Source organism: Sycon ciliatum, chromosome 4 (genome assembly GCF_964019385.1).
Source record: "Sycon ciliatum chromosome 4, ocSycCili1.1, whole genome shotgun sequence".
Lineage (NCBI taxonomy): Eukaryota > Metazoa > Porifera > Calcarea > Leucosolenida > Sycettidae > Sycon > Sycon ciliatum.
The window spans coordinates 660,103-681,435 of record NC_088646.1 but is presented as its reverse complement, the minus strand read 5'-3'; the positions used below and the strand labels follow the sequence as shown (position 1 = coordinate 681,435).

Sequence of the window (21,333 nt, the reverse complement as noted above, 5' to 3'; positions counted from 1 at the left end):
ACCAGTATGATACGCTCTAGTGTAGTGAGACATTACAACAGGAGTATCATCCTTATCACCAAACACTAGCAGATACCACATCACATCACACAGAACACCCTAGCAGTACAGTACCTGGAACAACTGCAAGTCCTGCTGGGCTGTCTTGGAATGGAGATCATCAGCCGTATCCAATGTAGACACTAGGTCATCAGCAAGCAGCTGAATGTCAAGGAAAGGAAACAAATATAGAAATAAAGGATTAGTCGGCATTATTAACCCATTCAGCGCTACTGGGCCTTGCCTATGGTACTCTGCATATAAATGCTAAAAATAGGGCCGATAGCAAGTTCTAAAACTCCAGGGTTCTGGCAACTGGGGTCCTCAAATATTTTGGAAATGATTGCCAAGACTATCAACCACAAGGTGACAGAATCGATACAGTCCACAAAAAGAATAGCGCATCACAATAGAGGACGCAAGTTTGCTCAAATTGCGTGAAATACGCCAAATGCGTGAAATTGCAGCTGAAAGATCGCAGAAAAGAGAAGAAAAAAAAGACGCGTAGTGTTTCCAAGCGGGATTCGTGCCAACGACAGGATCATGATCCAACTGACTAACAGTGCTTTTACATACCAGAGAGTGCCAGAAATCACTATCTCTCAATTTGCTAAATCCTATAATTATATAGGATTTTGGTCATATTTTTCAACACAAAATGGGTGTGGAAACGTATGTGACCAATTCTTCCTTGCTAGGTCTTAGTAGATATTGAGAGTTGAATAAGATAACTTTTTCAAACACTAACATCTCAGGCTCATCTCCTTGCCCAATATTACTAAGGCCTGTGCCCTATTTTTCGAATCCTATATATAGGATTTGAGATTTTATTGGACCTTGTTTTATCCTTAAAACTGGTAGTTTCATGACGGCATGTGCGATATGTCGTCATGAAACCACCCCGTGCCACACCTGCAATGTTCTTCTGCACATTCACTGCTTCAGTCCTTTCCATGACAGCAGCTGAACAATTATGCTCAAATTTCAAATTATTGCTGAAAATGGGTATTCATCAGAAATATTATCGCCCTATGAATCTAAAATGTAAACATTCATGCCTCAAACATATTTACAACTTCCATGAAAACCATAATGCCATTATTATTGGTCGTGATGACCAATAACAACGGCATAAAACGCACATATTTTCAAATCCTATATAATATTATAGGATTTTGGGTCAGCAAATTAAGAGATATATCCCATGACGTCTATAGACGTCATCAGCGCATGAGGGGCATTTACGTCTATAGACGTCATCAGCGTTCAATGGGTTAAAACAAACTTGGTAGTGATGCTGATAAGCCTACAACAGAGATTGAGTGATCCAGGTGGGGGTGGGGGTAAATAGAAAAGTTGTTTGGCACGGATCGGATGATGATCTTGACACGTTATGCTGACATGCCGCCTTTTCGCAACATGACACCTCTGTACTCAGCAGAATCATCCACCACGTACTGTGAACGCTTTCAACGATGCACTGAAGTGCGGGTTGCCAAGGGACAAACTTGGAATGACAACAGTTGTTGCACGGGTTGGAAAGAACCACAAATAATCGAAGATGTTATCGATAATCAAATCGCTACAAGGATAGGTTAATGGATATGCAAAACAAACTGCAATCGCCTCACCCCTGCTAGAAACCACAACAATAATAGCGTTAACTCTACATACCGTTTTCTCGTTGACTTCTCCATCGGCATCAGCCTTGCTATGCAAGTCAACGTACACAGCATCCTGTACAGTGGACATAGACAGCAGGAACACATGCATGCAGTGATGAAACAAATCCATAATACACGTAGTAACATACCAACCTGAACGTCCTCCGCTGAGTCTGCTATCTTCTAAGCTCTGTCGATGACATTGAGCACTCTCTGCAGCTCGGGGATCAACAGATTTTGTATACTGTAAATATACAAAATTTCGGCGCTGCAAAATTTCGGCACTTCACGATTTTTGACATTTCGGCGGCGATTTATTTTCGGCGTGGGGTAGAGGGCATGGTATAGTGCGACAGATGCGGTGAACAATTTCATCGGCGTTTTAATTTAGGCGTTTTGGGTCGGTGCCGAATATAGCCGAAATTAAATAGCTGCCGAAAATTTGTATATTTACAGTAGATAATAGCACAATGTATACTACATGTGGCAGCATATCATCACAAGGTCTTACACTACAGAGAGTACACGTGTATAGAGGTGCTCATACTAGTCATAGCATGTACAAGAACACAGTTACTGAGCAGAAGAACTCCAATAGTCTGAGAGTACGCAACCTATAAAGTATATACAGTGAAGGAAAACTCATACCGGTACAGGTACACAGGAGCTAGAGCAAAATTCTGCTGTCGCTCAGAGCTGCCACGCTCAAAGCCATCCTCAGACAACACAATGCCTTATGGAACACAAGAGGGAGGCAGTGTACACGTAGTTACCTTGTCATAAACAACGCCACCAACGCCTGCCATAGGAGCGTAGATCTTCTGCTCACGATCATTCAGTGAGCGGCGCTTCTTTACGGCATCAGGCAGTGGGCATGGATCAGACAGTTCGGACACAGACGACAGCGGGAAGTCACCCACACCTGAAGATGATAAAAACGGCCAAACAGAATAGGAGACCCGCATCAAAGAAACACACAGCCACAAGTTCACACTAGGGGTGAAACGATTAGTTCGAATATTCGAGTATTCGTTCGAAAATTTCAAACGAGCGAGTATTCGAAATTTTGCACTCGATCGTTTTATTTTTATTTTTTTTTTTTAGGATTGGCATTGTATTTTGTTTAAACTTTTGTTGTACCGCTGGTACATGGTATGCATGCGTTTATTATTATAATATGCATGGCTTTGAGTTAGTATTTTAAGACTTGGACGATGCGATCACCACAGCAAGTAACGTTCTGAGATATGAAAGTACTGATGAAAATCGTTACTTTACACTCTGTACAAGACGTTGGCGACTTTTGTTCTATTTTCACAGATAATTTCTTCCGAATTGGTCGAGAACTTGCAAATCTAGCGCTTTTGAATTTTGATAAAATACTCGAAATAATCGGATACTCGATCGAATATTATGAACGAGTGATCGGTTGGTCAAAATAGATACTCGTTTCACCCCTAGTTCACACACACATGTACGAGCCACAAGCATGCATGCACAATGCTGGTACACATGGCTTATACACTGCACTGGGCCAACGGCCGCAAAGCAAGACATTCTGATACTAACAACGGAGACATGGTCTGGTCCCCAATCAGTCATGTTAAACAGTGGTCCGGAGTGGGTCGCACTGTACATATGAATACTCACCAGCCAGATGAACAGATGAGCCGTCTTTCAGATGTGTGCCACGTACATAACCGTACAGAGACACTGTCCGATTGCATTTCTCATCGGCTCGGATAGTCTCCGGGTCCGTCAAGTCTTCAAATCTGGAAAAACATTCAAACAAGAGCAACGAGCAAGAAGCCTAACAACCTGGAACTACAACGATATGATGGTGTGGTGTTGTGTAGATGACACAGTAACACTGGACTCTGGGTTAGAATATATACACCACACATCACACCATGGTCATCGTATGAACTATGAATACACACCATGGTCATTGTAGGAATACACACACCACGGCCATTGTATGAGAGAAACCCGCAGGACTGGTGCAACGGGTCCGACTTGTTAAAGCTTGTTACGGCTACGGCTGGATGCCTATGTGTCATTGTTGAACACGGCCATCTGTGATCACCTCATGATACTATTACTGCGTCTTTGCATACACAGTTACTGTAGAAGGCTAGTGTGTGGTCAGAGAACAAGCAAACTGCCAGTGCTGGTCCTAAAATTGATATGAACGTATACTACACGTATCACAACTACCTCGGTGTGTGTGTGTACGTGCGTTCGTGGTGTGTGCATGTGTGTGCGCACGCAAGCACGTTCCCAACATACCTATCCGTCAGAACATATGGATGTGTTTCACGCCACTGGAGAGGCTTGAACTTCATGACCGAAATGAACCGTCCAAGATTGTGCACCTCCATCTTAGGGTAGTGGCCGTGAGACAGACCAGATAGGTAGAAGAGCTTGGCACCCTGTAGTACACACACACGTACACACACACACACACGTACACACATATACACACACGTACACACACGTACACACATATACACACACACACGCATGCACACACATACATGCAAACGCATAACAAACCAGAACAATGAGCATTCTCTCATCTGTCAGTAGAGCAATGCGTGTCACTGTATGCACCTCAGATCTGCCATCAATAGTTATCAGATCTGACCAGATTGGTCCTTTACATTTCCTCGGGTGCATTTGCTCTCAGTCTTCTTGTTTGCCGTCTTGTAGCTCCATCTAGTTGTTGGCTGTTCACTGTACCCCGTGGCTCTGTAACAACTGCTGTGAATACAATGTCTTCCTAAAGCTGGTCATCTAGAGCATAGGGATTGTAATGCTATCAGCTCAAAAAGTATAGCAACACCCTTGTATCGAGTAGAGAGGTGGCCACAAGTATCTCCATGTCCGGCTTTATCAAGCAAACACAGCTGATATCATCACTCTAACAGATGCACATTGAACAACGGAGACTCCCCTCGATTTAGGCTAAGGCCTGTGGAGAATTCATAAATAAAAATACAAAGTGAGTGTCAGTTTGCTGGCTACCTGATAGATCTCCGTCCAGAAGCGATGCTTCAGGTGCTTCTTGGTCTTGCGTACTGTCTTGGCCTGCTTGAACAGATCCAGATGTGTCAAGACTCCCATGATGCGTGGGAAACCATGCACCTGGCAAATGTTGAGGAACTCAAACACCTCCATCTCAAAGCCAAAGCTGGCATCGATCAACAGCAGAACCTACAACGAAGAAAGCGGCAATCCAGCGAAAAGAATTGTGAAACTAATAGACAAGCGGAGGAGACGAGAATTCATTATCAACTTTTCCCAGTGCAAGAGATTCATACCAGGGAGTTGGATTTACAGGTGGATGCGTGATTCTATGCATAGACTGTGGCAGTCACACACCGCGGCAGATTAATGCATGGCTTGCCATGTTGCAGCAGAGATAGAGGTACATATGATAGAGCGGAGGCAGCAGCAGCAGCAGCATGGCAACATACACACACTGGCACACGTGTACAAGCTGATGCTGTCAGCTGATACACCAACGATGGCATGGCAATACACACACACACACTCTCTGGCACACGTGTACTTCCTCCGCTAAGCAAAACTTCGTTGCGTTTTTAGTGTTCTTGTCATGATATTTCTGTCGGCATTAGACATACATGTCAGTGATCTATCCCCTACATAGGGTAGCCGAGTTGTCGTCCATTGTTCTGACAGGCTTTTGAACCTCCGAAAAGCATGGAGTCCTTTGAAAAAATCGGCGAAGCAGAACCGTTTCTCGCAGGATGTCACCAGAACACAACCCCAGGCGCGCGCGCATGACACCAAAGTGCGAAAATGAAAAAGTTTGAAAGATCGCGTGGCTCGAAGAAGTGTCCAGGAGCCGGCCAGCGCTCAGGCACTCAGTGACTGCTGTACTAGCACGAGTCGATGGTGCGCATCCGCACACAGCTAAAATCAATGCACTTGTGTTTGCAGCGCAGGGGAAATCAAAAGTGTTCGACATTCAGGTTGTTCAGTCGGCGCAAAATCCTGATCTCGACATCGACGACTTGGCGTTCTTCCACAGTCACTCGTGGTGAAGGAAACCAGAAAGGAGCTTCTGCAGGGTGTGGAAACGTGCTGGAACGACTACACCGCTGTGAAGATGGGGAGCGTTTGTTTGGGTCTGTATGGCTCCTTCCATAGCGTTCCGGAGAGTGGCCACAACTACCAGCGCCACCGTGGAGGTCGTCAAGCGCACAGTTTGAACGAAGAACTTGGCGATCTCCACGATCAAATTGTGTCTTGGAAACTTGTAAAGGCTGCGGAACAAAAGCTGGCAGCGCTGGAGGCGAAAATCAGCGAGGATGCAGACTCGATGTCATCAGGGAGTGAGTCGTCATCAGATTCAGACGAAGAGTGAAGCTGGACTGCTTTGAAACGAGCTGTGTGACATCTGTAAATAAATATCTTTCATATGCTGCCTTGTTTTCCACTTTGCAAAGCGTGTTCGTAGCCATAGAATGATTTGGACTGAACTGTAAAAACGCAACGAAGTTTTGCTTAACGGAGGAAGTACAACATGCTGATGGTGTCAACTGATACACCCCTGTGTACATGAAGAGGCACATGTACTCACCAAGTCTGCAACTTTAGCAATGTCAATCATAGACATGATGTCATTGTTACACTCAACAAATGTCAAACGCCGCTTGCGACCTGAAGAAAAATAAAGAGAGAAACGAGAGAAACAACGATGATAGAGGATGAATTCTCTGTTTAAAAAAAATGATGATGAAAGCGCCACTCAGTAATCACTCTGGCTCCAGAGGATACGCCACAACTGGCTGCATGAGCTTGGTTCTTCAAGTTCAACGCACTACACAACGCCTCAGCAAACACTGCACTTGCCTACAAGTATGCCAAAGCTAAATGAGTCCTAAACGCCGGCTTTGAGTATCAAAGCCAAGTTAGCCCACGCGGGCACATGCGCAGCGATGGTCTCAGGATGCGTATCATTAATTATTATTCTGCATCGAGTATGGTCTGTACCTGCCTGCCTGCCATCACTGTAACTTGACTGTCACCTCTCCTTCTCTCCCTTCTTTTCACCCACCATGTAAAAACTGACACCATCCTCAACATGTCTCATCAACTTGAATGTCACACTAATGTCGCGCTTTGCTATCTGCCTGGGCGTAAATTTGTAGCCAGATGATGTACAGGTTATCAGTTGTCTGAGGATTGCCTATAACTAAGCTTTGCTATGTGCATGAACGCAGCGTTACAACAATGACCTATCCGGTTGTCTTTCTTCTCTTCTGCCTTTGTGCACTGACAATATGTACTCGTTTAAAAGTTTTAATACACTGTACTGTATAACTTACCGCTCACAACGGTGATAGGCCCCATGGCATCAACCAGATTTTGCCTAGTGAAGTTTTTCACCAGGCTGGATATCAGCGTAGATTTTCCAACTTTCGGTGGACCAACCACTGCTATCAACACGGGAGGTGGCTCTTGCGGCGTTCTGTCCACAACGGGGACATGAATGGCCTTGGATTTAATATCCAATGTCCTACGTGCCTGTCTATTTGCACGAACTGACGACTTGAACGTAAAGGCCTTCGCATTTCGCTGAGCGTTTTGCTTCTTACTGCCATCTTCATTTTTCTTGGCCTGCTTCTTACGGTCTGCTTTCGGACCTGCCTGTCGCTTGCGATGGCCCTTGGCCGAAGCCTGAGAGGAATCTTCCATGACCAACCAATGCTAAAACATCATTTGCAAAGGCACAATAAAAATACAACCTGATTCTGAAAATAATTGCTACTGAAAATAATTCAAGGCCTTTCAATTCAGAACTAAAAATAATTTTCACTGATTTTTACGTATAATTATTACGTTATAATTATATACATAAAACATCCAAGATATTTTTATGCTGCATCATGCATGTGCTGGCCATGATCGGCACATGCGCGGCGGATGCTGCGCCGATCGGCCGAGCTTTCGCGCATAATCGCGAGCCGCACTCGCACGAGTGGTCCTTTTGTCGTGTTTTGAGGCCGAGGGACCCTGGCTATGATCATGATCAAGATCAAGATCGAAGATCACAAATCGTACATCATTATGCATGAACTCTTGTGCTTTATTTTGATTGGAATACCGGTACGCATTCGAAACAATGCCCTTCTTGAAGCCCCCTCCCCTGGGCTGCTACTACTGTAGTTCTAGTTCTAATCCGGGAGTAGTAAAATACGTATTTTACTACTCCCTGCTGGTTCTATAAACACTTCAATGACATGAATGGCGTTGAACAATCATGCACTGCATATCCATCTGTAGTGTAGAGCAGGGGGTCTATACGACTCCCTGGTGTAGAGCTAGATGTGTGCATGGTGGTGGCAAGTACCAAGTAACCAAACAAGCAACACAATCAAACCAGTCGCGGCATGTTCGATGCGGATGGCAGGCACAGAAGTAGGAATACTAGCACATCGTCATTTGCCATCCTCAGCGCAAAACCATGGCAGCGTGTGCCAACAGACCAGGGAACCGCAATCGACTAGAGAGGACATTGGCATTACACCATCCAGGATGGAAATAGGCAAACATGCATCAGCTGAGCAAAGTATACTCTTTGGCACTCATGCTCAGGCACTGACATGTACACATACTACTGCCATTGGAAAATAAAATAAAAATGAGGGTCGAGCAAGAGTACAAAAACAAAGCAGACACAAGTCCGCAAACAGATTTGAAATCACTGCAGCTACACGAAGTTTGATGCAGGATGCTAGCAAAAATATAAAAAATACAGATACAGTGTAGTAGTGGTAGCACCATAGGAGTGACCAGCTAGCACACGGTCAAACTTGTTCATAATTCGACAAAAGAGCAAGAAACGCAAAACAGCTAAATGTACAACACAGGAATTCCACGGCGGGAAAGGCTGAAAATATACTTCATAAGTATGGACAGGAGTAAGCAGTGTCAGGCTGCTGGTGACCTACCAGTGAGGCTGAAACAATGTATCAAGTCAAATAAAAAGGGAGATGGCGAGAGAAAACAGACAAGATAGGACAAACTGCGCACATATGTAACTGCAAAACAGAAAAGAAAGATGTGAAAGAGGACGGAAGCAACCACAAAGGTTAGGTTGAAAAAAACATTCACACAAAAAAGGAGAGAGAGAGAGAGAGAGAGAGAGAGAGAGAGAGAGAGAGAGAGAGAGAGAGAGAGAGAGAGAGAGAGAGAGAGAGAGAGAGAGAGAAAGAGAGAGAGAGAAAGAGAGAGACACTCACACACACTCACACACACACACACACACACACACACACACACACACACACACACACACACACACACACACAGGCTGTGCAAAAGTTAAACTAGACAATGTTAGGCACTGTCTGTCTTGATCTTCAGTGCGCGCTCTCTGCGATAAGACGCGGCACCAGTGCTTCGATTTAGCTGTTTTGTACGCAGCAGCTCTTGACGTTCAATCTCGGCCCGTCTCTCCGTTGTTACCTCCTCAGGCTGCTCCTTGCCATCACGATAGTATAGCATGTTGCCGTCATTCATGATACTGATAGGAATGCGGTCAAGTGCGGTCACCTTCGGATTCCAGTTCAGCTCATCCATTTCCAGAGGCGAGTAGTGAAATGGGAAGAAGCCAACTGCCTTGGCAATCTCCACTTGCTCCACGGGTATATCACTCAGCTGAGAAAGGACCTCCTTGGTCGCCTTTACTGCAGTGCTGCTCACTGAGATCTCCTGCATCGGGCCAAACATGTGAGAGCTTGGCTTCCATCGACGCACAAATATTGCAGTCTGGTTGGCAGAGAACAAGTCTGGCGCATCCATGAGCTGGATAGCAACCTCCCAACCGGAGTAGACAGCCATCTCACGTCCCACTAGCAGATCACCACACAGCACCGTAGAAGGAGCCTTGTAGTTCTTGCGGCGCAGACGTAGATGCTCAACGGGAGCATCAACAACAGCCACAGCATGCTTGTGTCGTTTGTCATCAGAACCGACTGGACTCGTCTTAGCAATTTCTTGACAGGTCTTGACAACTTCGTCTTTCATCTGTGCTACGCTCATGCCTTTGGCAACAATGATCTCCCCAAGCGAGATCATGTAGACCTCATCAGTAGGGTCAAAGAAAGACACATTGACACGATGCTCATCCACGCCAACTGCACGGCCGTATTCAACACGCAGCTGGAACTCGCTGTGGTACATCATTGTATCCTGAAGCCGCATCTCCGTCTCCTGACCACTGCCGTGAATCTTGAACAAGCGGAACTGATTGGATGCAGTCCCGCCAACAAACTGTTTAAGATGCTGTTTGAACTCGCTTACAAGATGCCGACGGTCAAACTCCACAAAGACGACCCGGGGCGACAACGGTGCTGGGGTGCTCCCATTCTTGCTGGCATCCGGCACATCATCTTGCTGATTCTCTGCCGATTCATCCGTTGACGGCAAGTCTGGGAGAATGACACTCCACTTGACGGTATTCACATGACGATTGAGTACCTGGTAGAGATCGGTGGACTTGAAGACAGCTGGTGCGTCTGAACCAAACCTAGGTTCAGCGTACACGATGGCTGACCGGTAAAAGCCTTCACTGTTCAGGGTGCGGCCAGGCTGTAGCATGGATAGGTCTGCAGCATACTTCTGTACGACAAGTCGGGTGGTAGCCGCGGGAAAGCCCAGCTTCTTCTCCATGTACTTCAGCACCTCCTCCACTGTCCAGCTTAGCGAAACACGCACTCGACGCACAGACTTGGACACTGAGTTCTGCTCCAGGTAAACCTCTTGTACCTGTAGCACATACATACACACACAGACACACGCACGCACACACACGCGCACACACACATATATATGTACACACACACACAAACACACACACAGCAGCAGCGGTCAAACATGTGCACAAAAACTCACACATAAAATTGCACCATCTCTTGGACAGGTATGTCAGGGGATAGTCAATTGGATAAAAGGAGGTATGGAATAGCTCAACAAAGGTAGATGTGGATGTGGAGCCCGTCAAGAGCACACAACAGTTTCTACCACACATGCCATACTTAGACGTACATGTAGCACTTGCAATCCGAGTCAGTTCGGAGGAGAGATAGAGAGAGGGGGAGTACTCATGACACAAACCTAAATATGAGCAAGGAAACTACGTCGACGAGACCTCTTTCCACCTGACAGACATGACACTCCTGTGCAGCATGACTCCACTAACAGCCACTACGGGGTAACAGCCACTACGAGTAACTGCCACTAACCCTAACACCCACCTTCAAAGTGCTGCTGTTAGGCTGATATACATCAAACTCCTCATCTTCGGCTCGCGTTTCAAGCAGCAAGTCGAAGAGATAGGTCTGCCGAATACCGCCAAGAATGTGACCCAGCTGCTCTTCATCACGATCCTCGTATGAGCACTCACAGGAGTCGTAGTTCTCGTCAAACTTCACCAAACGGCATCGCTCAGCAGGGATGTCAAGACCATGAAGTCTAAGTAGCGACACATAACGTTAGAACAAGCCCACAGAATGTCGATACATGCATAATGTGTACATGTATACATGATTGCAATGTGCACACACAATATTGAACTGGAGCGGTGAACCGATCCTCCACCCCATAATATCGTTCAGCCAAGAACGAGTGCTGCTCACAACACGTGAACAATCCTGGTCTGGTTGAGACCAATAAAACACACCTTTGATGACTATTCTCATACTGGGATTCGCTTGCACTAGCTTGTACAAACCCATGTGCAACTCTTTCACCCGACATACATTTGATGCAAAATACTGAATTCCCATGGAAAGAAATCTGCACCATAGATCGCAATGCAAAAGTCGAGCGAAGCTCAACTTCTGTGCTTAGGTGCGGGGCTTTCCCAGATTTAAAGCCATCGCACTGCATCGCGAAATCCTTCTGTAACAATTTACTAACACGTTATGCATATCAGTGCAGGAGATAGAACCTTTGCAGACAGACTTACCGCCGCGCAATATCAACGGCCTCTTTGAAGGGAACATCATGCTTGGCCTCCAGCATCTTCTTTACAACCTGGCCATCTTCTGTCGGCCGGTAGAAGACTGGAATGCGACAATGAGAGCGCTCAATCTCCACCTGTCGACGCTCATCCTCCTCCTCTTCTTCTACTGCTTTCACCAGACGCGCGATGTGAGGCGGAAACTCTTCAGTTGTCATGAATTTGGTGTTACGACTGGGGTCCATCTAAACCGTGAATCAAACAAGAGGATTAGAAAGGAACAAGGAGTCAAGCATAGCAGTGCACGCACACATACATACACACACGTGTGCACGGGTGTGCAAGCAGCGATGATCAGGCTGGCCATTGAAAAGGACTCTACCCTCATCGTTCACCAGCGCCAACCCGGTGAAATGAATACTGTTAGATTACAGACACCTAACCACAAGTTGCACCAGCTCACGAAACACGGGGACAGAGATTCACTTTACTTGTTACGTTGGTATCAACACCAAAGAATCTGTGAAGACTGTATTCTGCTGACTGACGTTACACTGTAATATCCATATACACATGTAACGACAGCGCGACAAACTCATATCAAACCGAGCATAACACTCTCGTGAGAACGCTCGTAATAACACTGAACTAGACTAAGCAAGATGGATCCTAATATCCCTGCAAGATTGGGACGTTGTCCCGTTCTCAGAAGCCAGCGCTAGCCTAAGTCTACAATAGAGTAAGAGGTGAGAGCTGTCATGCATGCAGCGGAACAGCCAGTGAACAGAGAGTCCTGAGGGCTAAACCAACCATGAACAATACATAAAACCAGACACCATACATTATGAAACAAAGCTGGCTCCACAAGCTCAATGGTCTGTGAACTTTCAATTCCACAAATACTACAGTCCATTCATTGGAAACTGGCACCCTAACTTTTTGGTGTCTCTGTCATATTAGTTGTAGATATCGTGAAAACAACAGTACATCCTGCATTGTGTGACCCGTGCAATTACTCCTTGCCACATTTGAGGCCAGAAAAGTCCAAGAACAGGAAAATAGAAATTCAGCCAGGTTTTACAAAATTAGGACGGGGTATGCCATGGCAAATTGTATGGAGAAGCAGATCCAAAACCCAGATTTTTGAGATTAAAAGTGGGGTTTTGATCCTCAATTTGGCCCAAATCCGACTTTCAAAAGCCAGCGGGCCAGTTTCCGATGAATGGACTGTAGTATTCAAATGATAGAATGAAGCGATGCAACTGACACAGCCCTTATGGTACTACAATGCAATCTCTAATTAAAATGCAGATACTACAGTAGCAGTCAAGATATTCTTGCCTGACCGATAATGAAGCAGGCATGAAATGCAGAGATCTACCCAGGAAGCATCATGACTATTGTTTAGAGGGCACAACTTCTCACACCAGCAATCACGAACCAAGACACAGAGTGCTACACTACCACTGACGCAGTGAGCAAATACAACACCAGTGTGTAAGAACTGCACACACACACACACACACACACACACACACACACACACACACACACACACACACACACACACATACACACACATGCACACACACACATGCACACACACACGTCATTCAAACGCAGCTCCACTCAGTCACTCACCCGTCGGTAGATCAGCATGTAGGCATTGGCTGAGCTGCTGTACATGCTCGTGTACGTGGTTCCCGTCGATGTGCTGCCACCAAACGTTTTCTTGATGTCGTCGGTTGTGATTGGCGATACATTGGAATCATTGAAGCTATACCACTTGCCAGTTTCCATAGAGCGAATGTAAGCATAGTAGTGCCCCCCAATAGCACTGCCGGAATGCACCATGATGGACAGCAGCTCATACGTATAGTTGGGTTCGTCATCATCGCCAGTCTCCTCGCCATACACAGGAGCAGCAGCCGCAGCAGCACCAACATCGGGGCCAGCAGCAACAGAAGCAGAGGGACCAGTGCTGGCAGCGGCAGCAGCATCGTTGGCAGCAGCAGCAGCATCACCGCTAACGCTACACAAGCCTGCTGGTGTGCCCGCACCAGCACCAGACGTGGAGGTCTCGGGACGCCGCGGGAAGTGCTTGCCACTATCCACTGGCGTGCCAAGGCTAATACTCTGGCGACGGACAACCTCACACTCGTTACCTTGCTTGGCAATGAAACCGTTGAGGTTTAGAGAGGACGGGAAAGTCATGCGATCGTTCAACTTGATCCGGTGCATGGTATTGTAGTCAAAATCAAAACGCTTCAGTTGCAACGTGAGCAGGTATGGGAACGTGAGAAACTTGAGACCTTTGTGAGCATCCTGCTTGCTATTGCACTTCTCACAGAAGTATTGGTTGGACTCGTTGAGGGTTTCTGGCGTGACGTGTACACGTAATGCTTCCTCCACGCTGCCGCATGCCTTGGCGGAACCGAATGGCTTGATAACGAGCGAGATATCCATGTAGGTGTCTGAGCGTGTGCTTTCGTAGTGGCACTTCAGACATTTGACATAGTCCTGCATAGTTCCCTCGTAAAGTTGCTTGATGAGCTGATCCTGAGCCGTTCCCTTGAAGTTCTTCTCCAGTGCATCAAACATTACTCGGCACAGCTCTTGCACGTCATGTTGCTGCCACGCATCTGCATTGGTCCAGCCGAAACTCTTCGTGACGTCCACAGTCTTGACGGCACGCTTCTGCGACGTTTGCATGGTAGCAAAGAGCTTCTGCAGCTGAAAAGGTATGCTCTTCTCCGCGGCATCGGGCCCACCGAGAAACTGCCAGTTGTAGATAGCGTTGCGAAACTCTGGCGTCATGAACTGTGTTTGGAGTACGCTATTCAGATAGCACGTCATTGCCTGGTTCACCAGACCGGCGTGGTCTCCGCGTGTTGTAGCCCGATTTGCAACGGAGCTGTAAGACGGCGGTGGTACCTGTGTCAGTGTGGCTGCACTGCCACTTGTAGTATTGTTATTCTCTGACATGGCCTTCCACGAACCATCCCTCAATGCGCCACTGTCGTCAGACTTTACAGCAGTCTCGGACAAAACTGGCACCTGGCCATCTCTGGGTTTTATGGAGACAAGGAAGCGTTTGCTTGTCGAGGAAACAATATCCCACAGCTGAGTTGAGGACTTATCGTCCAAGACTGTTTCAGATGCCTCTTGATCGGACTTCCGTAGGTAGGATAGCAGGAACGTTCCAGACGCAATGCCACCCAATGTCGTGACTTCATCATACAGACCGGACACTGTAGTCGTTTTTCGAATTGTTTTCGTGAACTTCTGCAAAGATAGAGGAGTCTCATCAGTTACTATGCAAGTAACCCAGCCATCGGCTTCATTCTCATCGGCTCGCGGATTGGCAAGCACCACGGCTTGCGCAGGATCCGACATTACCTGCTGGAGTTCTATATTTTGCTGGTCAAATCAGCAGCAGCAGCAATACAACTTACAAGGAAGCAAACCGCTGAGACCGTGCTGATAAACGAAATTCCCCAAATCCAAGAATCCAGATAGTGAACAGACTCAGGTAGTCTACGCAGCAGTCTCTCAGGACACTCGTAGACTACAAAATAGAGAACACACGAACTAATTCACTTGTAAACTGAGCTTGCTGAGCTGAGAAGTGAGATTGTTGATTTTGTTTGTTTCAAGTCACCTGAAAAATCTCACACACATTTTTGGCTTTTTTACACACGAGTGCTTGCATCATCGTACATGTACGAGTACGGCTACGAGTCGTACCAGCCCAGGACGTAGATCTACGTCCCGGGATCGCGGGAGTAAAATACCGAATGCACCTGTACGGTATCGCGATAGTAGTGCTTGAGTTGAGTGTTCTATTTTATTCACCATCATTCTTCTGGTCGTACCGGTATTTGTTTGTTCAGTGTTGTCACCTTTGCAGAATGAAGTGCAAGGATCCTACTTCCTTGGACTCAGCCAAGGATCCAGGACACCCTCCGGCCTAGTTTGACATGATCCTGACCTTGCCCGCAGCTCAGATATCGCGCGAACCAGGAGGGAGTCGTGAAAAAATACTTGACTGTGACGACGAACTCCCTCGGATCGCGGACACGACAGATCTAGCGCAAACTCTTTTCTCCTTCTATTTTTTTCATAAAATAGACCATGCATGCAGATTTTTAGGTAGCAGATTTGCATGGCATATATCTGTAGAGTGTAGACTGTAGTGCTAGTGGTTAGCGCTATACTAAGCATGCAGAGCATGACTATAAGTAGTGTAAGCTGGGTTTGGTCGTTTGTTCCTGCTGAAAATCAGAATTGTTCGTTGTGGACCTTTTCGTAGCTGCTGTTCCCTGAGGTATTCGCTTCCGTGCTAGCCGCAGACTCGTTCCTTTCCTTGTCCTCTAGCTATCCATAGCAAATAGTCATGGCGAAAGATGAGCGGCTTCAAAAATGCGCGGGTGGCCTCCGTACTGTTTTGGATCCTGACATCATTCTCGACGAATTGCTGGTAAAGAAGGTCATTACAAAGGGGGAACACGATGAAGTGAGCACAATCGCATATCGCCAAGGGAAAATAGAAGGCAATCGGTGCTTGCTACGGCATATGATGATCGGTAAAAGCAAACGACAAATCGACGGGTTCCTCGATGTTACCGTGCGCCTTCAAAGATCAGCGGTGAGGCAGATTTTCAACAGCAAACTGGGATTGAATATTCCTGCTCATATTGACGACGCTGAAATGGACGACGCAGATGAGAAGCAAGCTGGTGCTCCCGTTTCTAATGAACGTCAGTCAAGCTCAGTGAGTCCTGGAGCGCATGGCTTGGGGGACAGAACTTCGACTGAAGGTCCACGAGTTACTTTGGACTCACAAATCGCCAGTCGTATGGCCGTACCAGTTCAAGAGAGCAATCGAGATATTGACGTTCGATCGACCAGGGATGATCCTGTAGGTGCCGAAGTATCACGACAGCCAGCATATAGTGGTAAGAATTTGTTGCTTCATTTCCCGAACGAAACATGTGAGGCTGGAGTTAGAAATGTTGAAGATTTGACAATAAATTTAATTATCTCTGCTTGAAATATTTTTTCATAATTTTTGAAGCAAAATGAGCATGAAGTGCTATGGGTAGGGACTTCAATTGAAAAATCAAATTCGCGAGTTTTGCATAAAACGCTAGTTTTTCTAAACCGGGAAGAATCGAGAAACAACCTGTGAAAATTTGAACCCAAAATTCCAAGGCAATCTAGAGTTATAGTCGATTGAAGATCGGAAAACGGGGGAGAAAGTAGTCACAGAAGTAAATGCAAGTATGTATGGGAGCCGTGTGGTTTCCGTCCAGCACTGCACTATCTGGTGCATACATGGCGATACAGGATGTGTGCATGTATGCAGTGTGCACGCATGCCGTGCGCGCCGACTTGCACAAGTCACACGTTTTCACCGTCACTGCTTCTACCAGTGTGCGCGCAGTTCACTCGATTTTTTCGTCTACCACCAGGAAATCGCCGTGGGCTGGTTTCTGTGATCATTTTCCTTCTACGGCGATAAAGCGCGAGCCTCAATGTTGTAGAATCCTCTTGGTTTAGGCTAATTCGAGGCCGCTGAACACGAAAATCGGGTGTTCCTCGCGAAGCCGAGTACGGATCTGATCGAAATTAGTACTTCGAAGTGCACCCGCGCCAAGCGCAGAGGCATTATTTTTGGAAGCATGGCATGTGTGGCACCATTGGAAAGGTAATGACCTCAGCTACCTAAAAATAGCATCGACAAGGCCGAAAAGGCCGCGGGAGAAGATACTCGGGCCGCGAACTGCATCTCGAACTGCAGCCACGAGGCGCCCATTCACTTTGTACAGGCGAGCTGTGACTGCACTTTTCGCTTTTCAGTGACCGGAACTGAACTCCCTACTATGGGTAGAATACAACAGCAGTGCGTGGCGTCGATATTGTAGTGCATGTATCGTGATATTTAAAATGTAGAAGAGTAGTCGTGTGTCGTCTATCCACCAAGTAGAGTCACACACAGTGGAACAAGTGAGTAGTTGTTACTCTGAGTTCAGCACTAGATAAGATAGGTGTTTACGAGTACATGATTGTACTGTACGTGGAATAATAAATAATAACAATAATTATGTGACAGATTGCGTACAGTATGCATTGACACAGTAAGTATAATATTACTGTGCAACACACGGTTCCGCTGCTGTTCCTCGGCTAAAGATCGCCTGCACACTTGGAATCCCTGGAGGGGATAAAGCTGGTTTTTGTTCGGCAGGTCTCTTTGAAGTCCAAAAAGTAAGCTGATACAGTCAGACCTCGCTTATCCGGTCCTTTGTTATCCGGATCCCTCGCCATCCGGAAGAAAATCGCTGATTACCGATTTACAGCATATGCCATGTACACATACAGTGTGTGTGTTCGATTATCCGGTTCCCTCGCCTATCCGGATATTTTTGTGAAAAAATGGATGTGTGCGGTTATGCGAGGTCTGACTACATGGTGAATGCGAAAAAGAACAAAACGACTTGAAAGGTTATGCGACGAGTGGGAGACGATCGCTGTCGACGTGCGCTGCGCTAGCCGCAGAGACCGAACCCAGTGTAGGAGTAGGCAACACGTGTAGTGTAGTCAAGTGCTGCATGCTGCATGTACTGTGTACGTACAGCCAGTGCTAACATCCACTCGTGACCTCCAGTATTCCTATGCATACACTGAGAACAGCGTCCTGAAAGAAATCATCTTCTCCCGCTTTTGTTTGCTATCAGTGGACAAGGGCAAATCCAAGTGGTTAGGAAACCCACCCACCCCCGTTGTAGCTAACACATCATGTCTGCTGTGATACAGTCCACACCGTGTACAAATGTCACACTTTCGTAATAGCTAACTGATGTACTAGCCAGCTATGTGGATACATCACCAGACATGCATTGACTGGCCGCCGTGTGCGAACTAATAATGGTGGTGAGAGAAAGAGTGAGCGCTCTTTGCCATAATTTTGCAGCTTAGAGAGCGCTGTGTGGGCAGGCGTGTAACTAGTGCCATTTTGCCATGTGTGTGTTAACCACCATTTCTCTTGTTTACATTAGCTGGTAAGGGATATCTGGCCTTCAGTAGTTTTCATACTTCAGTTGCCAATCAGTCTTCGGTTAGTGTTGTCGGATGGCCGTTTGGCCTGAAACTCGGAGTACCAACGAATGACTTGTATCACTGTCTGTGTTCACAGTGTGTGATCAGCCTGGCATATTGTTACAGGGGCCAATATAGGAAATAGGATATGAGTAAAGGACCAAAGCGAAACAATTATGATTGTGCGCACATTTTTTCTTCGTGGCTTTTAATAATACGATTATTGTGTCCGCATCCCCTTTTAAAATTCTTGTGTTTAACTTGTGTTCCCGGTGTCTGTTGGTGTTGGTGTTGTGCAGATGTGGACATTGAGCTGGCACTGAGTGATGGCCGTGATGTCACCGACGACATGATTGTAGATGTTGCCACTCGCCTGCAGACGCCAGAGAAGATAAACCGCGTGGGTGTCAAGCTGGGATACAAGAAGCATGAGATTGACCTGTTCGTGACGAGCTACAGAGAAGAGCCGCACACGATGGCTGTTGAGATGCTAAAGGAGTGGCGGGCAGGGAAAGGAAAGAAGCGACCCCCTCGCACCATTCAGACTCTGGCCAAGGCGCTGAAAGATGCGGGACATCCAGACATTGCTGCAGAGCTGCGTCACCTGGGCTCCCCTAGTCAGCTACCGGAGAATTATTGTGATTCGCGGCCGCTGAGCGATTCATTGTGTTCTGACATCTCTCTGGAGCTCGTCAACAGTCAGCGTTTCTTGCAGTTAGCTAGAGCGTTAGGCTTTACTTTAGTGGAGGCCGAAGCTGTTCAGCATCGAAAAGTGAGCCAGAATGAATACTTAACTTATCTGGAGCTGTTGACAGAATGGAAGCGTGGATCGGGCAACAAGAGAGAGCGTACTGTTGGAGTGCTGTGTGCTGCCCTGGAACAAGTCAAAATGTCCACCCTGGCCAAGAAGCTTCCCAGGATGTGTGACAGTGATGCCGCTGGCTTGGATGATGATGATTCTGACTCGGACTGAAGGCTGCTGCTGCTGCTGGCACCGCTACTCCAGGCTTACTTTGAGCATGCACGCCATGCTAGTGTGCTGTTGAGTATGCGCGCGTGTGTGTGTGTGTGTGTGTGTGTGTGTGTGTGTGTGTGTGTGTGTGTGTGTGTGTGTGTGTGTGTGTGTGTGTGTGCAGTCAGTGCAACGGGCCATGATTAGCCGAAACAGCAGTGCTTGGTTGCCTCTACTGTTGCAGTGTCGAAGTCATGTCACGTCGTCATGGTTGTACTACGCTGCACAGTGTTGGCATTCCCATCTCACCACCGTGCCCAACCTGCTGGTACATCTGTCTTAGTAATATGGCTAATGCCGTTAGCCTGTACTGGTATTTCCATCCCATCTTCAGCGGCCGAGCAAGTCGCACAAGCGGAAGTGAGGCGTCGTGCAAACCCAACATGATGAGTATGACCTGTGTTTGTTGTTGTTGTTGTTGTTGTTGTTGTTGTTGTTGTTGTTGTTGTCTCTGTGTCCTACATGCTGTCTGTCAGTGCTAAGCAGTGTGGCTGGCAGCTGGCTTGAAAGCCATGCTCTGCTGGTGCTGCTGCTGCTAGTCCCAGCCTTTCCAGCACATCCTGTTGTTCACCAGCCAGGTAGCCATCCAAGCTCTGCACACTATCTGCCATTATGGTGTGTATGTGTCTGTGTTAGTGCACTCGCTCACTGGCACTGGATGTCTAGTCTCTTGTTCTTGCCTTCCGCTATCCGCCTGGCCTCCTGTTTCTGGCGTCGCACAAGGTGATGACTTTTCCAGCAACAGCAACGACAGTAGACTACGGCAATTCTCCCTCACAGTCGATCCTGGTTTTGCATCTGATGTTGCTCACCAGCCGCTTGAACCTTGCAAGTTGCCCTGTGCACGATTCACCCCAGCGCCACTTGTGTATTTTGACTTTGACGCGCGAGCCCTGTCTGTGCGTCTACTGCTTTTTAAACTATTTTTGACTCTCCTATCTCTTCAGACATCCGTGTACTTTGTATCATTGTATGGTGGGCTCAGGTGTATTGTCTTTGTGAAAACGTTTTCCTTGTTCCGCCCTATTGTTTTTTTTGTCCTGGTAGCTAGCTCTTGTCTAGCTGTTGTCTCCTGCTTGCTGTCAATTAGATGGCATCATGCGTCGGGACATTCCCGGACTGTCATGCTGCTGCTGGTGACACTCATTGTTGCTCTTCTTGATCAGTTCTAGTCCATTGAGAAAGAGTGATGTTTGCCAGTACTGCGTTTTTTTTTTGTAGTACATGTGTATGTGAAAAATGAGATTCGTTCCGACTGTAATCGCTGTGCCAACGTGACTGTATTCGCCGTACCAAAGTGACTGTATGATGTGAGATGTAGCCTGGCAGGTTGCCTCTTTGTCGTGACAGCATGAAACTGGCGGTTGTAAGCACCAGTCCCTCCTCCATGCTCTACAATACTGTGTGAACACGGTCTGTCCGGCCCCTGGCATGGAGCAAGTTTCATGCCACCTGCCCAGTGCAAGCAAGATTACATTTGGGTTATAATTATGTAGACCGCCCCCATGATGCACTTAGAT

General features: G+C 46.9%; 3 protein-coding genes across 3 annotated transcripts in view; 1 reads left to right on the top strand and 2 right to left on the bottom strand.

The window, feature by feature from the left end:
• Positions 1-7,518, bottom strand: part of LOC135813771 (ribosome biogenesis protein BMS1 homolog) — a 28,323-nt gene extending 20,805 nt beyond the window's left edge. The window contains exons 1-8 of the mRNA XM_065326776.1: positions 7,061-7,518; positions 6,313-6,392; positions 4,731-4,919; positions 3,993-4,135; positions 3,354-3,475; positions 2,477-2,625; positions 1,714-1,776; positions 115-201 (exon numbers count right to left, since the gene is read on the bottom strand). Coding sequence (XP_065182848.1) covers positions 115-201; positions 1,714-1,776; positions 2,477-2,625; positions 3,354-3,475; positions 3,993-4,135; positions 4,731-4,919; positions 6,313-6,392; positions 7,061-7,430 — 1,203 coding nt within the window. The 5' untranslated portion in view covers positions 7,431-7,518. The remainder of the gene's footprint in view (positions 1-114; positions 202-1,713; positions 1,777-2,476; positions 2,626-3,353; positions 3,476-3,992; positions 4,136-4,730; positions 4,920-6,312; positions 6,393-7,060) is intronic.
• A 721-nt stretch (positions 7,519-8,239) lies between these two features.
• On the bottom strand, positions 8,240-15,494 carry LOC135813769 (ubiquitin carboxyl-terminal hydrolase 47-like). Its single transcript, XM_065326774.1, has 4 exons — positions 13,342-15,494; positions 11,707-11,945; positions 10,994-11,210; positions 8,240-10,505 (listed from the first exon to the last, which is right to left on the bottom strand). Exons 1-4 carry the CDS (start codon positions 15,094-15,096, stop codon positions 9,075-9,077), a joined length of 3,642 nt encoding a protein of 1,213 aa, XP_065182846.1. The 5' UTR covers positions 15,097-15,494; the 3' UTR covers positions 8,240-9,074.
• Positions 15,495-15,917: 423 nt separating this feature from the next.
• Positions 15,918-21,074, top strand: LOC135813770 (uncharacterized). The gene is made up of 2 exons (XM_065326775.1): positions 15,918-16,658; positions 19,101-21,074. The coding sequence occupies exons 1-2, from the start codon at positions 16,097-16,099 to the stop codon at positions 19,772-19,774; spliced, it is 1,236 nt and encodes a 411-aa protein (XP_065182847.1). The 5' UTR covers positions 15,918-16,096; the 3' UTR covers positions 19,775-21,074.
• Positions 21,075-21,333: the final 259 nt, after the last annotated feature.

Bases quoted from the DNA above. Each gene is read 5' to 3' on its own strand.
- LOC135813769 (XM_065326774.1), bottom strand. From the start codon at position 15,096: ATGTCGGATCCTGCGCAAGCCGTGGTGCTTGCCAATCCGCGAGCCGAT. The intron at 11,946-13,341 runs GTGAGTGACTGA...TTCACGGTTTAG, and splicing joins ACATGCTGATCTACCGACGG to ATGGACCCCAGTCGTAACAC. The intron at 11,211-11,706 runs GTAAGTCTGTCT...GTCGCTACTTAG, and splicing joins GCCGTTGATATTGCGCGGCG to ACTTCATGGTCTTGACATCC.
- LOC135813770 (XM_065326775.1), top strand. From the start codon at position 16,097: ATGGCGAAAGATGAGCGGCTTCAAAAATGCGCGGGTGGCCTCCGTACT. The intron at 16,659-19,100 runs GTAAGAATTTGT...GGTGTTGTGCAG, and splicing joins ACGACAGCCAGCATATAGTG to ATGTGGACATTGAGCTGGCA.